Source organism: Cryptotermes secundus, unplaced genomic scaffold, assembly GCF_002891405.2.
Source record: "Cryptotermes secundus unplaced genomic scaffold, Csec_1.0 scaffold156, whole genome shotgun sequence".
Taxonomy (NCBI): Eukaryota; Metazoa; Arthropoda; class Insecta; order Blattodea; family Kalotermitidae; genus Cryptotermes; species Cryptotermes secundus.
The window spans coordinates 936,314-962,092 of record NW_019727089.1 but is presented as its reverse complement, the minus strand read 5'-3'; the positions used below and the strand labels follow the sequence as shown (position 1 = coordinate 962,092).

Below are 25,779 nucleotides of genomic sequence, written 5' to 3'. Positions count from 1 at the left end.
TCCCATTGAAAGAAGAGAACAGAAATGGGTATCCTACACATATAACGGAAGCTACACAAGAAGAATTACGAAACTATTTAAAAATACGAACGTAAGAATAGCTTTTAAAGTAAATCATACATTAGGCAAAATACTAAACCACAAACAAAACATAAATTCTTACGAACAAAGCGGCATATACAAGTTGACTTGCCAGGAGTGCCAACAAGTGTATATAGGTCAAACAGGCAGAAAATTAGTAACACGCTATAATGAACATATAAGAAGTATAAGATTCAATAAAAATGACTCCGCCTATGCTCAACATATCCTAAATAGACAACATCAATACGGCCCAATTTCGCAAGTCATGGAACTGATCGAAGTAGCAAAGAAAGGTAAATTAATGAATATAAAGGAAGAATACCAAATTTACCGCCACTATAAGGATAATAAATTAATAGATGAGCAGAAACAGGCAAAAGAGATCAATAACCAGAACAGCATGTTTGACCTCATTACTACTTGTATAAACACACCACGTCATAACACACAAGGCTTTAAATAACACTGACGTAGAACTCCCACTGCAGTACACAACACACAGCACACAGGAAACATCTAACCATAAGGTAAGCAAGGATCAAATACAACACTAAAATAAATAAATAAAATAAATATATAATAATATATAAAACCTAATATAATACAATATCTTTGCAGCCATACAACCTCAAGCTGACATCTCCCATCTTCGGGATAAATTAACAAGGAGGAGCTTAACATTTCACATCAAATGTTTTAAATTTTTTAAATATTTTAACATTGGCGTTTTAACTTGAGGGCAGTTTCGGATGGAAGGTGAGAATTGATAGTGCATTCAACTATCCTAGCAAGTGTTGTGCTTTTACACGTCGACATATTGTAGCAGTGTCCACACAACAAACATAACTGTGTACATCTTAAACAACGACAGTGTTTTCTTAATTGTACTAAGTGCCTCTGATGATGGTTGTGTCTAACCGAAACATGTAAGGCAGAAGTGATAAAGAAGTGACCTACAAATTGTTACACTCGACGGACTTTCTATTAACTTTGTGAAGAAGAGAAAATTCTTAACCCTATCGCGACTCGAAATCCGAACCCTTGCCCGTCCAGCTCGTAGCCAGTTGCTATACCGACTGCGCTAGCCCGACTCCTATCTGATTCTTTCCTACTTCGTTTAATGGCTCTCTATGAACTACGCGGGTTATTTTCACATTGGCAGGATGTTAAGGGTAATTATGAATGGCCAATTTATATGTTATGCAAGCTGCTGGTGCAGTTTCATTGAGCAGTGTACCTGTTGAGAAGCGGATTAATGTGTTCCATTTGCGAGTGCCCGCTACTGGATTTTGATATGGAGCCACTTGACTCTGCTTCATACCTTCTTACTGGTACCCCACTTTCTAAACATTCATTTTAATATTATCACCCCCAATACTCCTAGATCTCTAGGAGGTAAATGTCCAACGAATATACTGTAACCATATCTAATCTATACGCGAGTGCTGTATATCTTGCCATGAAATTGTTACTGATTTGTTCGTCCTAATAACATCTGGTTAACAGTAGGTCTTATTGTATTCCTCCTAATAAGGCCCAGGCCAGTGTAATTTAGGGAACTAATAAGATCCTCGGAAAGAGCAAGTATAGAAAATTACCCTGGGATTGATAACAAGTCAGCCACATAAGCGCTAATGTAACTCACTCGGACCAACTTGTTATGCTCATGTTGAAAGACGCCAGCTTATAATATACTACTTCTTTACTACAACCGTCACAACACAACTAATATTAATTGTGTTGTGACGGTTGTAGTAAAGAAGTTGTATATTATAACACAGCAGGATGGATGAAATGAAAATTATAATACACCGTATTTTATTCACTACAGTGAATGAAGTCCCACATTATTTTTTTTTCATTTTAACATGTAAATTTTTGTTGAATTATGAGCCATTAATCTCTTCAACTCTTAGCCTACTTTCATTATTTTAAAACATCACATTATGTAGAACCCAGAAATGTTGTTGCCGCTTCTGTTAAGGTCGGTGTTCCCATTTGTATAGACACTATGTCATGGAATGAAAACTGCGTATTTTCCGGTTAGAGGGCGATAGTTAATGAGACACTAGATCTGTGGGATGTAAAATTCTTTATGGCGATCATAAACTACACCTACAAACTCTGCATGAGACAGTTGTTATAGGCCAAAGTCAACACTGGAAACGTTGCGATAGTGCAGTACTCTGAGGTTAAGTTCATATTAATACACGTTCACACACTATTGTGAATTATGTTAAATGAAAAAATTACCTAAAATTGGAATTAAACTCTTCTTATCTGTAGCTGTAGTTTTCATATACTGACTCTCCATTGATCGACTTCAATATATTAAATCACAATTTCGTTGAATTTGCGAGTTGTCAACAATGGAAATTGCTTTCGACAACGGCAGAGACTGCAATACAGACTGAAGCGTAGATACGTGTCACTGCCATCTGGCGGTCTTATCTGTAACTGCTTTTAATGTTGATGAATGCAAACATTAGTTTTTCTATACAGGACTTATGGATTTACCTGAATCTTGATCCAAAATGGAGACGACGAGTTTGCTGCCTTCAGCTGCACTCGTGTCATGCAGTATTTTGCCTCTCGACCATACAAACATTCTATATAATCTCCGACCTGGTAAATAGGACCTGTCAAAACCTGCTCCGGATGGACTCCATCGTTACCTGTGGGAACAAATATAATCTCGCAATGAAACTATGAGATCCTGAATGAAGACCCTAGATAAAGAGGAATGGGAATTTTAGTTCATCCCACGGCAATAAGAAATTATATATAAATTTGCTTACTTGCTGCCTGGGTACATCCAGCAATACAGAGCAGCAGAAAGGCCACCTTCCCCAAAATGTTGGATCTCTGGAAACAGAAAACCATTTTTCTCTCAAAGAAGCACAAAATAGCGCGGAGAAATATAGAGGCCTAAGGGGCAAAATACAGACCATCATTTTCTTTATTTCCTGCTAGGTACTGTAACGGGTAGGTACGATGATATCATGCAGAAAGCGAGATGTTGTGGCCCAAAGGCCGACTCCCGGTAATATGTTAACATAGTATTAACATTTTTGTATTTTTGGGAAAATATTTGTTAGGATAGATTTGGTTTTGGGAAATATTTGTAAGAGGTACGAAAGCGGATGTACGAAAGGTTAACAACTTAAAGGAATTTCTGCGTATGGATTTAGACGGACATTGGCTTGCCGCGAGGGAATGCCGAGTCAGCAGAATGACGTTGAATGTATATCGAACTGCTAACTACAGAATTTACACTTGCGTGACGGGGGGACGTTTGGAGGTAAAAATGTCAACCAAACGGTTTAGCAGTAGAAGGGGGTGTGTCCCCTTAGGATCCCAGCCAACGAGATCACCCACCTTGGGATAAGACGTCACTGGAGGCGGACTTACACCCTCCGGGAAAATAATGAGTAAGCATACATAGGGGTATATAACCCAGAGACCAAATTAGGAAGGGGATTATTCTAACAGTAATTTTGGCCATTTGCGGCCGTAGGCTCTGTCCAAATGGACACCGACTCGGCTCCCGGCAACGCCATCCGTCTGCAGACTCAACGCAAAGTAAGTGGAAACTACTCTTATCGCCATGCGCAATAATTGTAATATTATTAAAGTGTAACTCCTCCAATGGGACTAGAGTTAGGATCGTTAGAAAAAGTGTACAGGGCGTAAGAATGATCAACCGAGTGATGCGAGGTAGCCAAGTGTAATGTGTAACCCGACACCAGTCGGCCCTTTCAGTGTGAGAATCCCAAATGTATATAACTGTATATTGATTGTGTTTTTACTAATATAGTGTAGCATAGGGTGAGGATGTGGGTTTTTGTGGTGATTTTCTCCCCTTCCACATTTCGCACCTGCGCCCTCCTGACAAGCCCGGTGAACAGAGAGCCCCTAGCCATGAAGCAACGATAGAGAAAGCTATTCAGACGTTTCCTTAGTCCATACCCCCGTAACTGGTGGCATAACAGTGGAGACAGTGGTGGGACTACCAATCCACCCCTGTCGTAAGGATTAGTGACATAACACGAGATAAAACTAAAGACTATATATTAGACTGATAGCGTCCTCCCGCAGCAACGAAGAGGGACCCCACCTCTGGGAGCGCGGGATACGACACTACACTGTAACCTTATATTCTGCTTCGAGAAACCGTTTAAATGAACACTGCAAAGAATATGCGGACTACATAACCTTATTACACTTCTTTTATAACGACTGTTTAATTGCTGTCCATACATTCTGTATGACTAAAGAGAAAGAGATACAGCCGAATGGCATACCTAACAAAACAGGATACTTGGGCGTATGGGCAATCGTCCTAAATCAATTAATCATATAGTTGAATCGCCAATGAGTTGACGGCTGGATTTTCTCTAAATGAAGGGCATTTATTCCAACAATTATAAATTGTAACCTCAGTCCAATTCTGCTTCGTTCTCGGGCGTTCTGTCAGCAATGGAACATCGAGGTGTTAGTACAGGCTGCAATCTACGGCGTTGGGAGTCATTAATAAGCAACGACTGGTGAAGACAGCAGGCTGAGAAGACATAGAGGGTGTTATAGTGAATTGTAGAGTGTGTAAATTAGCGATTGCGCTATAATCAGTTATAATTACTTGTTTCAAGAGTACAATAAATCCAATTACACAATCCGAACCAACACGTGTTAACATTAATATTTGGTTTTAATCAATAGTAGAGTGAATTTACCGACTACACAACGTTTTTATTATCACATTATCACTATATGTTTCTACCTTAAGAGGTCATCTTCAGATGTATGAACACGGCTGTACAATTACACGCGGTCACATTCACTTTTCACTCATTCGACCTTGTATCTTTTCCAGACTTACGCTTACTAATATATCGAGTTCTTTTATAAAACACGGGTTATAATTGTTATTATTCTAATTTAGTTGTTTGTAATGGCGCAAGGGTTATGTACAAGTAGATATGTTTTTTGGGTAAATTTGGAATAAGTGTATCTAGACTTTAAGATTAAGAAATAGAAATAATGAAACGTACCAGGAAGCTTGGGTTTGCAAATAAGTGTAACAGGCTATAGCTTAGTAATCAGAATGTTAGCACGACAGCGTAATAACGCTGACATTGAGGAAGAAGCTATATGAAGTAGTCATACACAGTATGGCATGAGGAAAACGCTGAGTCGGAGAGGGCGGTAGACCTGAAAGAGCCAACCCCTTTCGATAAACCAATGAGTGGGCCACACCGACCAAAAATCACTTCAGAATGGGCGGGCCAATACACCCCGGAACCCAACGAGTCAGCAAAAAGAGGGTACATAAACCGTAGAGGAATCAATCAAAAATCTTTTGACTTTTGACTTTTTAATATTATTAATTGACATAGAGTTCAGCCAGAGGCTATCGCTGAGAGAGTGATGGCAGTGAGTAGTAGTTGGTTGGTGATGGCGAGCATCTGTTTCCTCAGCACAAGTAAGTGAACCAACTTCATATAGCCATGAACATTAAGGTGATAATATTAAAGTGCAAACCCCAGGGAGAGAAAGTGAAAACTAGATGGACTAGGTTTACTGAGAAAGAGAGACAGAGGCGTAGAATACCCAACAGCAGGGTGACAGGAGGTAGAACTATTGTGTGTGCTACAGGGTCATAACCAAATGTAATGCGAACCGACGAACGTCGGCAAAGTGTGTATATATGATGTATATAGCGACATAGGTGAATAGAGTAGGATAGAAATGCGCTGTGATATTAATTAAACCTAGCATTCCCTCAAGTGTTACCCTCCTCCCTGACGACTCCAGCCCTCCCAAATCTTCGGCGAATTGCAAGTTAAAGCCAGGACCAGTGACGTAAGCGATCGATAAGTTACTTGAGTTTTCTTGACAGAACAAGATGGTGGCAGCATACTAAACCGGGTGACAGAGCGGGACACCTCCACGCCTCCTGTCACTACGGCGTAACAGTGGAGACAGCGGTGAGATAACCAATCCACCCCTGTCGCAGGGGCGTAACAGTGGTGGCAGCGGTGGGATACCTCCACGCTCCCCCTGCCACCACGGCGTAACATTGTTAAAATTAAAAGTTCGTGAATCGGAGTTCAATTCATGTCACTGGTTTCACTTTCACTTGTTTTTCAGTCTCATTTTACTTACGCTCACTACTGTATCTAGTTCTTTTTAAACTAGTTTAATTATTATTATTGTTAAAAGTTCGTGAATTGAAGTTCAACTTATATTATTGGTTACACTTTCACTTGTTTTGAGGTTTCACTGTTCTTCCGCGTTCTCTGGTGCTGCTGGATCTGTTATGATCGTTGTCGTGATGGGTACTGATGTGTCTTGCTTGTTCGGTTGGTTCCTGTAGGGTATTAGTGGTGGTGGGGACCTGTGGGGTAGGGGTGGTGTTCTGTGGAGATGGGTAAGTGGTTCTGGGATATATTATATTTCTTGCATCTGATTTTGCTTTTATCATAGATTGGGTTATAGCTATTAGTTAAAGCTTGGTTCATTTGTAGATTTTGCTTAGTTAATTCATATATGTAGAAGCTCTCTATGTGTTCAACATCTTCCTTTCTTTTTTAGGTGTAGTATTTCCATTGCTCTGTCTATGGTATGGTAATTGTGCGTTGTGTCCAGTATATGTTGGGCGAATTTTGATTTATGCCCATTCGTTTTTATTTCCCTAATGTGTTCTTTGTATCTTGTTCGGAAATTACATCCTGTTTGGCCGACGTATTTTAGGTCACAATCTTTACGCGTCATCTGGTATACTCCACAAAGGTTGTATTTATCCGTCGTTTCATGTTTTGTTCTTAGAAGCTTTTTTATTGTATTATCTGTCTTGAATGCTACTTTTATGTTGGTGTTACGAAATAGCTTAGTGATTCTTCTAATGCTGGGGCCGAAGTATGTAAATTTGGTCCATTTGGCCTTCTGTGGTGTGTTGTTATTAGGTGGTTTCTTATTATGATCTCTCACATATGGTGAGTATTCATTATTTACAAGTATACGAGTTATAATTCCTTTATTTTTCCTTCGTTGGTGAACTTATATGTATTTATTCGATTGCGAAGGTAGTTGATAGCTGCCTTATGTTCGTATGGATGACATGAAGTATTATGTAGTATGAGGTCGGTAGATGTAGGCTTCCTATATATTTCAAATTTTAGTTCGTTGTTTGTCGTGATTGATAGGTCCAAATAATTTAGTTTATTTTGAGATTGTTGTTCCATTTTGAACTTAAATTTGTGATGTATTGTATTAAATTCATTTAAGGTGCTGCCTTGAGAACTGTTGATAACACAATTGCTCTCGCTTGCTGCTCAGCCGGCTTATATTTCGTTCGCTGTTACCTGTTGCCCGCGTCAACAGCGTCGTTGCGTGCCACGTAACTGTGTCTGCGTATAGCCTAGCAACGCTGTTACCTCCCGCCGTCTTACGTCACCGCGCGTTGCGCGTTACGTCACCGTGCGGAGGAGGGGGGTGACGGAGCGCTGACTCACCCGCCGCGTCACTGCTGGAGGGGGGGGCTTCTCCAGTGCGCAACATGTCACAGTATATTAAATGTGTGATACAGAACTCAAGTACGGAATGCAGGCCATCAAAAGCACATTGTCGCTCTGATGAGGAGATTCAGGATCCTGCTAGGCAGCACGACACTCTCTCTGGATTCCACGATAACGCTGGAATCAAACTCGATAGCAGACATCCACAGCTGTAAAAAGAACTTGACTTTTGTTCGCAAGTTGTCACAGAAAAATGGCTCAAATTTCGCCATAATGTCGATAGAAAGTGAAGTTTTTCTTTCGTCCTAGTACCCATTGGTCAGGAGTCTGGGCGTGCCTTAGAGCCGACCTGGACGCTGTGGAACACAGAGAAATCTTTTGTACCTGAAGGGTGTCGGATTCCAGGCGTCCAGCTCATAGCCCCGCGCTACACTTACTCAGCTACCCCGGTGCTTTAAAATAAATACATTTATAAAGTTATTACTTTTATAGGCCTATAATTTATCATAATATTGCAACGAGGTGTGCTGTTTATCTTATTCATTTTACACTCTTTGGAGCCCATAAGAGTCAAATTCTCAGGAACTACACATGATATATGGGATATTTGTTTTTGTTGGTACAGTATATTATAATGATTATGTATGCTGAAGAATAACATGATGCACTTATGATTTACAACTTACAAAATGAATAAATCCTAAAGTAAGATATTTTATATAATATAGATCTATTTTTTCAGTACTTGCCACTTTCATTGCGTTCTAATATTTTCTGTTAATTCATCGAAATTGCAGAAATGACTTCTAGATATGAATGAAAGCTGAGAATATATTGCATAAGGAATTATGGACATCCGACAAAAGGCGGTCATCAAGTTTCGATCTCGTCATAAGCAAGTCACCTTAAGAAATCAACTTGTTTCCTAATGTTACATGAGATTTCCGACATCAGGCCGATTCCTTGAAACGACATAAACAGCCAAAAATAGATATGGGATTTGGAAAGTTGAATGTCATTAATCTCTACAGAGTACGTTTACTGAAAAACGTGTCAAGATAACCAGGCAAGTATGATCTCATTTAGATTCAGTGGTTATGCAGGCAGTTGGATGGGGACTGGTGACATTACACGATTTTCTACTGTGGGAATGAAAATCAATTACAGACATAATTTCGCTTACTAAGGAAATCATATGGGCAGGAAATAGAGTAGAATTTCCAGTTCGAATTGGTTCCTGTTAACTGCATAATATAAATATGAATATCACATCCAACACAGTAATTACTTGATTTACGCTATAGATCATTTCCTGAAGAACGTCTCTTAAATCCAAAACGAGTAAACCGAGACCTGATTTTCAATATGAAATGAAGGTGAATGTGCTGCTGTGTGCGTCGACCAAGCCAAAGCAGAGGCTTGTAAATATTTATACATGGACAATGTTATTTTACTATTTTATTTAAGATTTTATACTACAGTTGCGTACAGCCATTTACGTCACTCACTCATGGAGCTGAGCCCTTCTTCAGAAGCCGGCAGTTCTGCAGCTACTCAAGAACTTCTCAGCATTTTATGGAACCCGAAGGTTCAATCACCGTGTTCACAAGAACCCTCCACTGGTCCCTATCATGAGCCAGATCAATCCAGTCCATACTATCCCATCATATCTCTCTAAGATTAATTTTAATATTGTCCACCCACCTGCGTCTTGGACCTCCCAGTAGTCTTTTTCCTTCTGGTTTTCCCACCAATATCCTACATGCATTCCTGTTCTTCCCATTTGTGCTACACGCTCTGCCCATCTCATCGTTCTTGACTTGATAATTCTAATTATACTTAGAGAAGAATACCACTTATGAAGGTCCTCATTATTCAGTTTCCTCCAACCTCCTGTCGCTTCAGCTCTCTTCGAACCAAATATTCTCCTCAACACCCTGTTCTCAAACACCCTCAGTCCACGATCCCCCCTTAATATCAGAGACAAAGTTTCGCACTCATACAGAACCACAGGCAAAATTATAGTTTTGTATATACTAATTTTTATGTTTTTAGACAGCAGACGAGAAGACAAAAGGTTCTGGACTGAATGGAAGCAAGCATTACCCGAGTTCGATCTCCTCTTAATTTCCTCCTGAATCAGGTTTCGATCTGTTATCGTCGTTCCCAAATATCTGAATTGCGCATTTTCAAAACATCTGTTTCCTATCTTTATGTCATGATTTTGCCATGCATTTTGGTAACGAGACAGCAACACATACTTAGTTTTCTCCGTGTTCACTTCTAGCACACCCTCCTTACTATAGCCGTTGCCTTGTAATCTATATTGTCGTCAAGGAAATGCAGTAGTCGTGCAAGTTGACTGTTTCCCATCGCCATCAGCTTCTTAAGAAACATTGCTTCTGCTTAGGCTGCATGCAGTATCAGAGGACGTTTGTCATCTTGTAAATAAAATCAATAATTGCACACTATTCTCGATGCAATTCCCAAAGTAGGTCCATATCCTCCAGTCTACAGGCTACGCAAGGAAATCTATGATGGAGTGGCCGATCAAATACGTTAACCCCAAGCTGGCGATTTCTGTGTTCAGAAATTCGACTTTGAATGCGTTAACTTGATCAGAACTACTATTAGTGTGTGCGAAGCATGCAGTCAAGACTCTTTGCAGAAGAGCGGGGTTCAGTTCAGAATACGGGCAATGATTGTCTCCCCACTACATGATAACAAGCTACGGGCCCACCCAGAATCATATCTAATGGGGCACCGGCGACTTCTTCCGAAAGACAATGCTGCAGAAACATGAAATGGTCATTTGGGGGGGGGAGGTTAAAACTCCGAGTAATTTTTCTTTATTTGGTGCGATGTTTTAACGCGAAAAACTTTACCTTCTGGTACTAGTTAGGCTACATTATATTGCTACACAAACTACTTTATCATCTCGAAGCCTGTTTTATATTCCACTGAAATCGCAATAAGAATTTCACAGTTTTCAGAAATCCGTTCTCGTTAGGGTCTACTTCACATGACGTGAAACTTCATTCCAACCAAAATGTGTCATTTATTCTTCTTCATGAAGAGACAGGACTTCACCGCGGCCTTCTAATCCCGCTTAGGTGAAACGTAGACTAAACCTGACACACAGGGCGCATCGTTTATCCGAACGAAGAGTTAACAGAATTTACGGCTAATCACTTAGAACAGTTGCTCTGCAACGCTGGCAACTCTTCACGACGAGCTTCTGCTAACTGCAAGAACGGAAACTTCTCGCTTACTTGGCCAAGAAGTCTTCGGCTTGTTATACAGCCGAAACGTTAATCGCAGTTTCGGCAATTGCTTCTCCACCTTATCCCAAGTTAGCTGAATGCATTCCACCCCATCACATCGCATTTCCTTATTCAGAACGCGTTTAATATTGTTGCATATAGACCCGGCCATTACTAGGCAACGCCCGCACCGAACACGCTTCTACAATAGAAGAGCTGTATTTTCTACGTGGTCCTTGCGGCAAGTTTAGATCTCAGTTCAGTTGTGGGATATGTGCCAGACTGTAAGTACGTAAGCGGACAGTGTTAAAATCCGTTACCAGGAAAAGTCTAGTGTAGACATTGCAGGCTGGAGAAGACAGCGTGCATTGATTTATAAAGTGTGGAAATCAGCGTTAGTGTTATAGTTATATGTAGTTACGACCTGCAAGTCGTCAGTAAATCGAATTATACGAAACTCCGTCTATAGTCGATATTATTCTTGCGTCTTCGCCTATGTTTCTCACGTCATCGTCTCGAGGTAGTGCCTCAGAAGAAACCTAGGTATTGTGGAAACACCTATATTGACACCTCAAACTTCACAAGAATTTTGGAAAGGTTCACTGACTTGGGAGCGTGTAATTGCCAAAAGTGGAAGCTTGAGTGGACTCTGAAGGCCAAATTATGCATCTGTACATAACAAACACAGGAAGAGGGCATGAACTGAAGACTGAATCTGCCTAGGAGAGAGGCACAGGTGGCACCTGCTCACGCTGGTTCCTAGCTTGCGGATTTTTATACTCTGAAGATGGAGGCGATAGGTTCCTCCGAAACGTCGGTTTACACAATATCTATATGGTGCCACATCCCAGAAGACGGCATTGTTCGTAGTCACCGCCGTGAAAACCTCAGATCTTACGTACTGATATCTGTCCACTTCAACTGATAAATTCTTGTACGCTTTCCAGAAGTGTGCCAGTCACGTGACAACTCTGTTTTCTGTCCCATATTATTCGTTTCAAATTGGCCATTACATTTCCTCATCATTCTACATCTACTGTCATTAGGTAATTAGAAAATTCATGTGATGTCATCAGAGCCGGGCTAGAGTAGCCGGTATAGCCACTGGTACGGGCTGGACGACCGGGGGCTCAGATTTCGGGTCCCGATTGTGTAGAGAGTTTTCCCTTCTCCAAGTCATCCGGACGCCACCTTGGGGGGTGAAGCGGCTGAGGCGTGAAGCTGATCACTCACATCCAGCTAGTGCCGAGGTCAAGGAAATGTGGATCTATACATCCACTCTCCGTACATCTTCATGGTGTAGTGCCTAACTTTACCTATGTGGTATCATCAGCATATTCATGTGAGCGTATCTCCCTGATACCGCTTGAACTGATACATTACGTTTTAAGTAGCCTTGATATGAACACCATGGCACTGGGTGCTACTCCACGCAGGCATTTCGTACAAAATTGTAGTTAGTGGAAGCTACACGAAACTCACAGGCTCAAGTGACACTCGTGTCTCTAAAGATAAATCTGTACGGAGTCAATATACTGTTATCACTGTTTAGACCCCAAACTTTAAAACACAAAACCGGTGACGGTTTGAAACTGCAGGTTATGCCTGACAACTGTATAGCAGGAGGAAATTATGGGCTGAAATATACCCCTAAACCGTATGATTACTAATTTATAAATTCTGCAGGCCTCCCTGTCGAGATGGAAATATACGAATAGGAAAAATAAGCATCAGAAGTTTTTCCCCGAACTTCTTTCCCTCTTCCTCTGCATTTAGACACCTGGAAAGGTCCACAATTTGCTACACTACCTACTTACCTCTTCTTTTAATTGAAGTCTCCTTTCTTGTAATCTTCTGAGTTCATCATACCTTGAACCACAGAAAACCAGACATATGGCACCAACATGCCAAAGTCTGTGCAAGAGAGACCTAAGGCAGGAAACATTAGAACACAGGGTAGTTCTGCGAACATTGGACCTTCCTTTCCCTTCAGAAATTTTGTATTGTGTGTATATTTGAACTCAAATATATCAACACAAATTTTCCATTATTTGAAATTCGATTTTACCATGTTTAAAGTTGGGAAAAATTTAAGCCTTTTTGTTGGCATGAATGAAAAAGTTTTACCATAAAAATAATTCCATAACTCTCAAGTTTTCTCTCTAAACCAGTGAACGGATTGTGGATAAGTTTGTTATCAAAGATTCATATTAACCTTTACAAACCGATTGTTATTTTGGCCGCCATATGTGCCCTGTGACCCTCACTCTACATACAGCTCAAATCGAACTTCATATTGCAGAAAGAGTTCTCCGTACGAGGAAGTGGTACATAACAAGAATTACTGAAGAAATCCGGTGCAGTAATATTAATTGGGCACATTCTCAAATTGAAGTGTATTTAAGAAGTTCGTGTGTGTTTGGGGGGGAGGGGATAATTCATGTGTGTCACTTTTATATTGTGACTTTCGACCTAAAAGCCGGAATATCGGAGTCAGAGCGGGCGTCCATTGCCAGCCAAAGGCTCTGTAGTCATGTTTCTAATGCAGCAGAGAACAGTGAACGCAACGTTGCCTGGGCAACAATTGTGAACATATTCACGTGACAACGCGTACATAGGCAGACCGTTACCACGGAAATGAAAAATAGAACTCTTCAAGGAAGTGTCTGCTACCCCAGACGCCTAGCAGGGATAAAAGTAGGCCACTTGAGAAGCCGTCAGTTCAGAAGTTCAGAAGTGCAGAAGTGAAGCGAGAATACGACAGCACAGTGAAGAAGAAGAAGAAGAAGAGAATATGAGAGAATTCCAGACTACAGATTACTTGAGGAGAGAGGAAACAAGCAGAGCTGAGAGTTGAGGACAGTTCCGGAGGAGAGAGGAAACAAGCAGAGCTGAGAGCTGAGGACAGTTCCGGAGGAGAGAGGAAACAAGCAGAGCTGAGAGTTGAGGACAGTTCCGGAGGAGAGGGGAAACAAGCAGAGCTGAGAGTTGAGGACATTTCCGGAGGATAGAGGAAACAACAGAGATGAGAGTTGAGGACATTTCCGGAGGAGAGAGGAAACAAGCAGAGCTGAGAGCTGAGGACAGTTCCGGAGGAGAGAGGAAACAAGCAGAGCTGAGAATTGAGGACACTTCCGGAGGATAGAGGAAACAACAGAGATGAGAGTTGAGGACATTTCCGGAGGAGAGAGGAAACAAGCAGAGCTGAGAGCTGAGGACACTTCTGGAGGAGAGAGGAAACAAGCAGAGCTGAGAGTTGAGGACAGTTCCGGAGGAGAGGGGAAACAAGCAGAGACGAGAGCTGATGACAGTTCCGGAGGAGAGGGGAAACAAGCAGAGCTGAGAGTTGAGGACAGTTCCGGAGGAGAGGGGAAACAAGCAGAGCTGAGAGTTGAGGACAGTTCTGGAGGAGAGAGGAAACAAGCAGAGCTAAGAGTTGAGGACAGTTCCGGAGGAGAGGGGAAACAAGCAGAGCTGAGAGTTGAGGGCAGTTCCGGAGGAGAGGGGAAACAAGCAGAGCTGAGAGCTGAGGACAGTTCCGGAGGAGAGGGGAAACAAGCAGAGCTGAGAGCTGAGGACAGTTCTGGAGGAGAGAGGAAATAAGCAGAGCCGAGAGCTGAGGACAGTTCAGGAGGATAGAGGAAAAAGCAGAGCTGAGAGTTGAGGACAGTTCCGGAGGAGAGAGGAAACAAGCAGTGCTGAGAGCTGAGGACAGTTCCGGAGGATAGAGGAAACAAGCAGAGCTGAGAGTTGAGGACAGTTCCGGAGGAGAGTGAATACAGAACCCGACAGTTGAGTACGGAACAGAGAAACATAACTTAAATACCAACCAGACAGAGAGGACAGTGAGAACAACGAGGGATTATTATCCAGAAAAAGTTACATATGTGAACTGTGGAAATCCAGTGTAATTGTAATCGAAATATCCAATAAATTCATTTATCAAATCTAGAATTCACAATTATTAGTCACGCGTACGTCCCTACCCGTGACATTATGTATAGAACTGTTAAGCTTGCCCACAGGTGAGTTAGTGTTATACCTGTAAAGCTGTTAACACAGAAAAGTACGAGATTTACATGTGCATCAAATTATAATTAAAATCAATGACGGGCGCAAAATGCCAACAAAATTTGGGAATTATCCGCAAAAGGAAATGCAGCCGTTTCCTTGTTGCGGTAACTCACACTGTAACGAGATGAGCTGCAAGTTAAGGGCGCCGACGTTTGATCTCGCATGTCCGCTGTTGTAGCTCCTCTCCAGCTGTTGCGCTAGATTTCCCTGTTTCTCCTTCAAGTGGATCTTCAAATGCTCTTCTGATGAAACGAGGACTGTGCTGAACCATAACCACAACAGCAGCAGGTCTCGGAGGAAGTGGTTCTAGAGCTTACTCAGTTCTTAAGGTGGAATCAATTGATCTGCGAGACACATTTATCGTTTTGAAATTACGACACGCTCTCACAGTCACATAAAACCAGAGCATATATGTGTAATTAATTAAGTCACTGGCAAGTTTTTTATCAACTTACAGGTTAACTTGATGTAGTAGAGCGCAATTCCTAAAGCGTGCCAAGAAAAATTACACACTCTGTGGGTACTCCGTGTAGTGTAGTTTCAATGGCTTAATTCAAACATCAACGCAAATTATGAAAGCCGTAAGACCAGGAATAGACAAATGTTTTGCTGGACTGACAATGAAAACCTGCTTCGTTTAAATACAAGCATGGCTTCGCAAATAATGCGACATACGTTAGCCTACATCGCACGCAAACCCTATTAGGTTGAACAATATTTTCAGTATTGTAGGCTTAATAGGAATTGTTATTACAGTAGTGACTTTCTCAAAAAGTGTGAGTTTTACATAGATGTTATACGAGAGAGAGTCAGTAAATAGGTCATAAATGCAAGTAAAACACCTGTAATGGCTGTAATAGGTTTTCTATTTGTATTATTAATTAGTAGTATAATTAAACTTCATAATATTCTACGAAGCAAACACTCATGTCACGTCAGAGGCTGGTTTCAGTAGTCAAAATGGCGACCATGCTTGAGGATTATACTATTGAAGAACAGCGTTCTCTTTTATTTTTTGTGGGTGAAGGACGCAATGCGACGGATATTCATAAAGAAACATTTCCTGTATAGAGCAGGAAGTGCTTGTCGTGTGAAGGGATTCACAGTTGGCTGACAAATATTTCGCTGGTAACGAAGAGGCTGAAACTGAGGTGCGGAAGTGGCTGAGACAACAGTCAGAAGACTTCTGCGCTGCGGGTTTCGACGCACTGGTAAAGCGATGGGACAAGTGTATCAATGTTGGTGGAGGATATGTCGAGAAATAAATGCTTGTTTCGGGTTCAAAATCACATTTCTTTACGTTTTATATGCATTTGTGTCCTATTTACTGATACTCCCTCATAGTAAAATATAGCATATGAATCATGTTGGCATCCATTTATATTTGGAATACACCAGGCAAAGAAAGGATAAATCGGCCAGTAATCCTGTATTTTTTTCCCTTGGCACTACACCCCCAGTGGGCCTAGGCCTACCTCCATGAACTTCTCCGTTCACTTCGGGTTTTCTAGATCTTACACATTCGGTAGGACTCCTTGGGCGGGTGATCAGCTCGTCGCAAGACCTCTACCTGTACACAAACACAGAAAAACGCACACAAACATCCATGCCCTGAGTGGGATTCGAACCCACGATCCCGGCTTCCGAGCGAGCGAAGACAGTGCATGCCTTAGACCGCTCGGCTACCGTGACCGGAAGTAATCCTGTATAACCTATTCCTATTCCACGGATTGGTAAAAGTATTATCAAGGAATATCACGTCACTGCCTATTTTAAGCGACATTTCTGGGATGTTTCTGGCATATACAGACAACTTTAACTTATTTCAGTAGTCTATGACAATTTTTGTATGCAGAAATGTACCGGCAATAATTCTAACTACGTATTTCACTTTCCATACTATTAGTCCTTTCAATTTATTGCAATTCTGATTGCTATTGCAGAATACAAGATTCGTTTTACAAAAACTCTCAGGAATGAATATTTATTTTCACGTCAATTTCTTACGTCTACTAATTTTTATTCCGAAATGCAAACTCTACAAATATAATTCATGTGAATATATCAATCACTACATCCTGACTCTCATATATTATTTATATAACTATATCGACGGCCATTAATTTATGCATCCTGATTCTTATGGCACTTATTTATTGGGACTTTTAACTGGAAAATAAACGTGGAAATGCTGTAGCCTTCATGGAAATGCAAAGATTAATTCGTAATGCACGATTCTCTTTACTTTTATTTAAGATTTAAAACATCGAATACGATATTACCAAATTACGGGAATTTGCTTCTTATATATTTCTTTGGTGAGCAATTTCGCTTCTGAGGAACACTTTTTTTTATTGCTAGTGGGGTGGAACTAAGTCCCTTGAACTGCGCCCACTTCTGGCCTATTGTACCAGCCCCAGATGATAGGTGAGGGTGATTGTGGAGCAATTTGTGGAATGAAGATTGGCAGGGGAAACCGAAGTGCTCGGAGAAAACCTGCCCCAGCGCCACTTTGTCCACCTCAAATCCCACTTTACCAGACCCCGGGATCGAACCCGGGCCGCCGCGGTGGGAAGCCAGCGACTAACCGCTTGAGCTATGGCGCAGCCCCAAGGAACACATTAAGTACTTGCATTGAAAGGAAGGGAAAGAAAAATATCCATGAAATGACAATCTACAAATCGAAGAGCGAAAGTATATCAGTAATTTAAAGAATATGTCCGAATCGACTGGGGTTCAGCCCCTGGCTCCTGTGCATAACATTACACCAGCCCTGGTATATATAACACAGGAACTTGGATACTTCAACTTGGGTCTTTCTTAGTCAGTACAATGTGAAACCGCGTCTCACTCGAGAGACAAGCAATGAAATCATCTTTCCCAATCCTTTGCTGTGACGAAACACACTGATAGCTTTATGCGCCATGCCGCCACTGATAGGCTATTTGATTTATTCTTACTCCATTTAATAAGGCAGTTTGAATTTCTGTTTTTTCTCATATCCGGTGAGTGTTATGGTCAGTTTCTATGTCAGGCTTCCTGTCTTCTCTGCGGTACTGATGTAACTTTTGAGAAGCTGATTAGTTGTTCAGCAGTAGCCAAAGCTACTACTCTCTCTACTCTAACTGAACTACACAAAGATAAAGTCAAAGCTACTACTCTCTCTACTCTAACTGAACTACACAAAGATAAAGTCAAAGCTACTACTCTCTCTACTCTAACTGAACTACACAAAGATAAAGTCAAAGCTACTACTCTCTCTACTCTAACTGAACTACACAAAGATAAAGTCAAAGCTACTACTCTCTCTACTCTAACTGAACTACACAAAGATAAAGTCAAAGCTACTACTCTCTCTACTCTAACTGAACTACACAAAGATAAAGTCAAAGCTACTACTCTCTCTACTCTAACTGAACTACACAAAGATAAAGTCAAAGCTACTACTCTCTCTACTCTAACTGAACTACACAAAGATAAAGTCAAAGCTACTACTCTCTCTACTCTAACTGAACTACACAAAGATAAAGTCAAAGCTACTACTCTCTCTACTCTAACTGAACTACACAAAGATAAAGTCAAAGCTACTACTCTCTCTACTCTAACTGAACTACACAAAGATAAAGTCAAAGCTACTACTCTCTCTACTCTAACTGAACTACACAAAGATAAAGTCAAAGCTACTACTCTCTCTACTCTAACTGAACTACACAAAGATAAAGTCAAAGCTACTACTCTCTCTACTCTAACTGAACTACACAAAGACAAAATCAAAGCTACGTTACGACCGACGGTCAGTCGGCCAATCTGTCTTGGAATAGAGCATCCATTTGGGGCTCAAGATCAGATCTTTATTACTGTCAGACCGTTATAGGTTTGTCGATGTGGGGCACTCTCTCTGACGAGAGGGCGGTCTGCCATTTGCACAGAGTCACAGTCAGCAGTAATAAGACTGTTGTCAGCATGTACAGTTTACATTTTACATGCTATTAAATATAAATACAATATATACATGGCCTCTGTCAGTCCACGCTCAATACAGCAGGTCATGTCCTATCCGTAGTAGTTCCTGCTACAACGGCAGCTTAGTCACTTGAACTGTCGCCTGCTTGTCCGTAGCCAAGCTTAATACTCTTATATTTGCTGCATCGGGGTTCGCCTTGTCCAGTGTTGCGAATATCTGTATTTTCATTATTTTGTATGACTTTGCTTGTTGCCTGCATAATTTTCTTATATAATCAAACATGTATGGAAGTTTGAAAGTCATGTGCGTATTGCGAATAGGTATGCGTCTTGGAAAATTTCCAATGGTGCGGAGAAATTTGTTTTGCAGGCGCTGCAATTTCAGTAAATTTCTGCTTGCCGCAAACCCCAGGAGAGGCAATCCTAAGTCATTATACTCCTAATGAGTACTTTGTAGAGGGTAATATTATTGCTAAATAGCTCACTTTTGAATGGACTGAATTTCTGGAGCCAGACGTAATCACTGTTATATAGCCTCGGGTCTGACCTCACGTAAAATAATATATTGTTTACCAATGAATGTCCCCTATTGTCGCATACTGTTGCAGGCTTTACAAATCATTTTTTTTTTATGAATTTGCCTCAACATATTTATCGAGACGTTGTCTAGCAATGGATCTATGCGTCACATTTTCATCCCAAATATGCCTAGAAGTATCTGTCCTTCAAAGAAAATTATGTAAATATTTCCCATCTATACCATGCCTGCTGCATTCCCTGCCTTCTTTTCGGCCTTGATTTGCTCACTCTATGAATCTCTGGCGAACAGTGGTTACATATTGTATTTATCCTGATCAAGATCAAGATCATTTAGGTGATACATAAAATCCCCGAAAAGGCCAAGTATAGGAACGTATCCTCGGATGCATGCCAAATTGGCTGCATTGACGCTAATGGAACCCTCTCGGACCAGCTTATTGAGCTCATGTAGACAGACATCGGCTGACGGTGTAGTGTTCTATTCACCATACTGAATTAATTCATTCATTCATCAGTAATCTGTCAAGACGACAGGTCCACAGTCTCTTCCAAAACAGTTCCTCCACTTGATGCGATCTAGAGCTTTATCCTTCAAATGAGAATATCCTCTTCTGTCCCCAAGGTCATCCAGTATCTTCTTACGTCTTCTTCCTCGTCTTCTGATCACTTCTATCCGCCCCTCTATCTTTCCTTCAATAACTTCATTTAGAAGGCAGTTACCGCGTAAGATATGACCAATCCAATTAGCCTTCCGTTTTCTTATTTCGTGTAGGATATTCCTCTGCTCACTGACTCTAAATAACACTTATTCATCATACTGAATATAGTAACATAAATATTTTTTTCCTGTAAAATTACAGTTCATTAACCTCTCAAGTAAATGGTGTAATTTTTAAGCTTTCGAAGTGTTTAATCCTCTATAATACGTAAAATTCTCGTGTGCTTTTACGAGGACCAAACACCCAAAGAAAAATTTTTGAAAATGTTTAACAACAAAAGAGCGAGGTCACTTTGTACATGGTATATTCATGCAACAAGAACACGCTGCTGATATGTGTTGTCTAGTTAGGGCGGTTTACTTTCAGCGTAAAATAAAGCAACGTCGGAATTTCACGGTTCTGCATTCGAACAACCTCATTAATTATTTTCACGACAAAATTTTACACGGAAATGAATCAGTAACTTGAAAGATTATTTTTAATAACTCATGGCACAAGAAGAAGGGTCTGATTTATGGCGCTATTATAAAGGAACCGGATTTGCAGTTCCTCCCGTAGACTCAGAACCAATGTAGTGTGGAGTGACTAGTCTTCAGGCTGCATCCAGCAGTGCAGAGCATCAAGAGAGCCACCCTTCACAGCACGCTGATACACCGAAAGAGAGAATAAATTATATGAAGCACGATTTCGTATTTACTAGTCATTAGACAGTATTGTAGCAGGTAGGTACGCTGAGATGCCGTTCACAGTGGCCGCGAGGTCTGAGGCATGAATTGTCTTCGCTCGCTCGGACGCTGGGATACTGAGTTCGAATCTTACTAGAGACATGGGTGTCTGTTTGCATTTATTCTGTGTGTAGGTAGCGGCCTTGCGACGGGCTGATCGCTCGTCCAAGGAGTCCTACTGTCTGTGTATATGATTAAGAACCTGAAAAAGAGGCCACGGTCCAACAAATAAGTCTGTAGGGCCATAGCTAGAGAGAAGGTTGGGAAAGCGAGATAAAACTATAGAAAGCGCTCGGTTGACGTTCTTATGTTACGCTTCAAGACAGTCCCGTACGTTTATGATGACTTATCTGCTGTTATTGTTCTCGAAGCTGTTTTGGTCTCGGCATTTGTAAGCTTAACATTCTTAATAAGGCGCTGATATGGTTTCACTATAGACCAAAACCGAAAAGTAGACCTGGAAAGAGAAGGTTCTTCTTTAACGTAATGTTACTTCACAGTAGGCCGTATCCTGTTGTTCTAATTTGGGTAAAGTCAATTCTTACGCGAATGTGTGTGTTTGTTTATTGCTGTTGAGAACATTGAATTACATCTTCCGGTTCCATAAAATCTCATTACATTTGACGTAGCGATGGACAGGAGTGAGGGGGGCAGTACCAGAACTGGTTATCAAGAGATTAAAGCAATCCTGTTACATGATTTAAAATCGTAGCGGAACTGAAAAATAGATGGCCACTGGCTTCATTTTTTTGCTACTTGAGTGACGCTAAACACATGCGCAATGGGAAATAGAATCAGCCAGAAATATACTTCCATCCTTAGGAGTTCTCTCCGCTCTGGAGCCCTGAAGCATCAGTACAGGATACAATACGAGCGAACTGAAAGCATGACGTTCAGTCCTGCCTGGTAAATACAAGGAAGACGTGTGTATTCAGTATTCGAAAGTGTATTTTATATCTGTTTCGTAGTAATTTAGGCCTAGTTAAAATTTGGAGTTGGCTTCATGCGACAGGAGTTGCAGACCCACGTAAAGAGTAGAAATTACGGATATTCTATTGGCCGAGTGCACACGGCCAATGTTACTGCATGGGCCGAGGGCAAGTGTCACTATAAGCGGAGGGATTAAGTAGAGACAAGTTTTCTGTCATTTTGAGGTTCCATTAAATTAGGTTTTGTGGTCTGAACTGAAGGTTCCAGAGACAATTTTGGTTCGTATCGACGAAATATTATGGGTCAAACTCTTATTTACTTATGGAGCTGAGCCCTTCTTCAGGAGCCTCAAAATCTATAGCTACTCAAGAATTTCCCAGCATTTTATGGAACCCGAAGGTTCATTACCGTGTTCATTTACTCCTATCCTGAGCCAGATCAATCGCGTTATATGAATTTCAAATCAAACTTTATTATTCTCTCAGAAATGTTCTGACGAAAAAAAAAACATGTAGACCTGCTGGGTTACATGACCACTATTCGAGGTAACTGGAGGTGCTAAATGAACTTTCAAACTGCATTGTTCTTTGTTCTCGTTTGACAGAGTTTTATGAAATCTGACGTAGTTACGCTTCAATTATAAGAATTTTTGTGTCATTCATTCATAATTCGTTTTAAGGCCGACGATACTTACACTCATAAATAAAATAGCAAACGTTTCATAAACATACCTCCGAGAAAAAATCTGCCTTAAAATTGAAGTAATAATTACATAAGCACGTTTTTTCTCTAATACACCATATTTTACCAAAGATCATTAATTTCGAGGACATCTCTAACAAAATAACAACGAAAGTAATAGTTGTCCAAACAGCCATTTTAATATTATACATTGTAAATAATAGCTTCGGTAGGCCTACAATGACATCCCTTCTACAGTTGCGGAATGTCTTTATTTAAAATACATAAATTATTTATTGTTTGTGAAAGTCAGAACTGTAATGTGGTTTGTTTACTTTCGCGTGTGTGAGGATGGTGATTCACACGCGAACTCAGGATGTTAGGAGTTTGTCACTGCGTCTGGGGACGTAGAAGGTAACGTGAATAGCTGCCACCACTTGGTGATACTGCACCAAGAGAGGTGCGATGTTACCGCACTACTCCAACAGGTAAGATGCGCTGGCCAACTGTGATGTTGAACTCTGCCTGCCGAAGTCGTATAGCGTGTTGTGAACCGAAGCGTTGGGCGTGCAGGTAGGCGAAATCTCCTTGAAGATTCGGATGTGTGAAATAAGGTAGACGACACGAACTTGTGAGGTGAAACCAAACACTTTACTGGATCAAGACATGAAATAAGTATAAAACAGGAATCAAACCCCTGACTTTACGAGAGCAGTGTGCTCTCAAGCGCACAGTGCGTGTTGCACTAGCTTAATGGTTTTACATTACCTCGAATGGTTACAATGCCAGCCCTTCTATAGTATTGTCTTCGGGCGTGGCAAAATCAGGTGACTTCATAACGTCCATCTCCTTATAAGGAGAGTATGGCCCCTGGATTTTACAGCTAATTCTCAGAACCATAACGTCACTCTTAGTGCTGTGTGCAGCTAAGATGACTTCATTTTCAACTTGCGAAATATCTGTTTATATTAGGCTTATTGTGCCGTTCTATGCTATGTATCTAGGGTATCTCACAATATCATATGCCCAATTAATGTGAGAAAACATCATTAAATCTTATAAAATACAATATGTGGTGACGTCACTTTACCACATTACAGAACGTCCATTAGGTCATTAGGATATTCATCCGGATTAAAGAGACCCGAGTGTCCGCGCTTTGATACTAATTCATGGGCTCCAGTGCAGTGACTTTCATTAAAAATTCACATAACGCCGAACTAATTTAAGGGTATATTTTCCAGACCTGCAGACGTGCATTCAATAGTCAACACAAGATGTTGATCATCACGCTGAACCTCTTTGTCGCCATCTTTATCTTAATTTGGGCCTACTTCACCATTAAGACGCGCCATATGGCGAGACTGGCGAAGAAAATACCGGGCCCCAAACAGTCTCCCCTCTGGAAGAAGCTACTTACAAGTCGCCAAAACTCCAAGTCTACGGGTAAATAAATCTGATGTTAAGGATTAGGTAAAATAGCTGTCCAGAATATATGTTACTTAATAGGCTTTCTATTTTCAATTTGCTTCATTTGGTTGGACTGGTATTATTAATTAAAATAATCCATTTCGTTTTATTATTATGATCCGAAAATATTGCATTATCCGGATGACTTGTATTTATGAAGATTTTGCATTAGACTGTTGCTAGGTAGAAGTGATGTAACATTGCGGACATCAGGGAAATCTTCCGGAAGCACTCTGCTCCCAACATGGCTGGATTTGTCCCATTTATTATCCTCACATCATGGTGTCTTCAGAGATTAGTGCGGTAACAATTCTAAATTCCCGTTGAGACCTGCAATACAGTTTTAGCTTGTTTGACCAGCAGCGTTGTAGTGGGTTTAGTGGATTTGTTCAGATAAGCCAGTTGTTAACGGAGATTTGTATCGGCTTCTGACGTCACAGGACTTCTCAATTTGGAAGCAGGATGCAAAATTGTTATTTTGGAATTCATTAAGAGGAAACATTTTCTCAGCAACTATACACACCGTCGGAACCAGGCGTGTTCACACGGCATGGCCTACCTCATAATGCATGACAGGTTAGGTTTTCACAAAGTCTGTGCACAATGGGTGCCGCGCATGATGACCTCACAACACAAAATGCAAAGAATTGGTCTGGCATTACAGCATCTCAATCGCTACCATGATGAAGGACACGATATGCTAGCCCGAATTGTCACAGGTGATGAGTCTTGGGCTCACCATTACCAGCCCGAGACAAAGCGTGCGTCAATGCAGTGGAAACATCCTGTGTCGCCTTGCGGCTGGAATGCGGTGAGCAGTATGCCTTCGTGATACCAGAAGACTGTGAGCGTCACTTTCTTGGAGGATGGTGTCACGTTAAACTTTTTTTTGGCAGGCGACGCAGGAAGTTTCCACTGCATTGACGCACGCTTTGTCTCGGGCTTGTAATGGTGAACCCAAGATTCATCACCTGTGACAATTCGGGCTAGCATATCGTGCCCTTCATCGAGGTAGCGATTGAGATGCTGTAATGCCAGATCCATTTTTGCATTTTGTGTTGTGGGGTCATCATGCGCGGCACCCATTGTGCACAGACTTTGTGAAAGCCTAACCTGTCATGCATTATGAGGTTAGCCATGCCTTGTGAACACACCTGGTTCCGACAGTAGCCCAAAGAATTTTATACTGCTGATATTCAGGGGCTTGTGAAACGATGAGACAAGTGCCTCAGTGTACAGGGAGATTATGTTGAGTAATAAAAGCATTTTTCAAATCAGTACTCTTATTTGTTTAAGTTCTATATCCATTTGTAACTTACTTACTGACTTACCTACGTGTATAGACCTATATACTCATAGTTTCTTGTTACAGAATTTAACCTTATATTTATCTGCTGTCTATCTCCTATGTTAATTTAGAAATTAAAACAACATTGCGTCATACTCTCAGTGACAAATGCACGAGTGAAACATAAATTGTTCTACGATAAATGAAAAATTAAATGAATTAAAAGTGAGCACTATGTATTCTGTCGTGTTTGCTACGTGCGTCTAGCGACCCGTGAGAATACGTAACAACCCTCAGAACCGTGACTTATCTATTCTCTTTACTTGTCCCAATTATCGCTTCCGAATTACCTATTCTAGTTACAAGAGTTGGTATAAACCCCACCTAACATCTCTCCATAGCCCGGATAAGATTTTCGGGCCGGCTATGTTACGTTATGTAATGCCTGATTCATTAGCACCGAATTTTAATATTCAGAGTAGAACAAACTAATACTTGTATTTCTTGTAATGGATTCTTCCCACA

General features: G+C 41.0%; 2 protein-coding genes across 7 annotated transcripts in view; one reads left to right on the top strand and one right to left on the bottom strand.

Moving 5' to 3' along the window:
- The window catches only part of LOC111864298, a 22,036-nt gene extending 6,787 nt beyond the window's left edge, over positions 1-15,249 (bottom strand). The window contains exons 1-3 of the mRNA XM_023851439.2: positions 15,052-15,249; positions 2,883-2,949; positions 2,602-2,759 (exon numbers count right to left, since the gene is read on the bottom strand). Of these exons, the coding sequence (XP_023707207.2) occupies positions 2,602-2,759; positions 2,883-2,949; positions 15,052-15,102 (276 nt within the window). The 5' untranslated portion in view covers positions 15,103-15,249. The remainder of the gene's footprint in view (positions 1-2,601; positions 2,760-2,882; positions 2,950-15,051) is intronic.
- Positions 3,144-25,779, top strand: part of LOC111864308 (probable cytochrome P450 313a1) — a 23,544-nt gene continuing 908 nt past the window's right edge. Inside the window, exons 1-2 of one of the 6 annotated variants that reach the window (XM_033751366.1) lie at positions 3,144-3,666; positions 23,741-23,942. In XM_033751366.1, coding sequence (XP_033607257.1) covers positions 3,613-3,666; positions 23,741-23,942 — 256 coding nt within the window. In that variant the 5' untranslated portion in view covers positions 3,144-3,612. The other 5 variants (XR_004513009.1, XR_002842771.2, XR_002842772.2 and 2 more) reach the window with 5 other exon arrangements.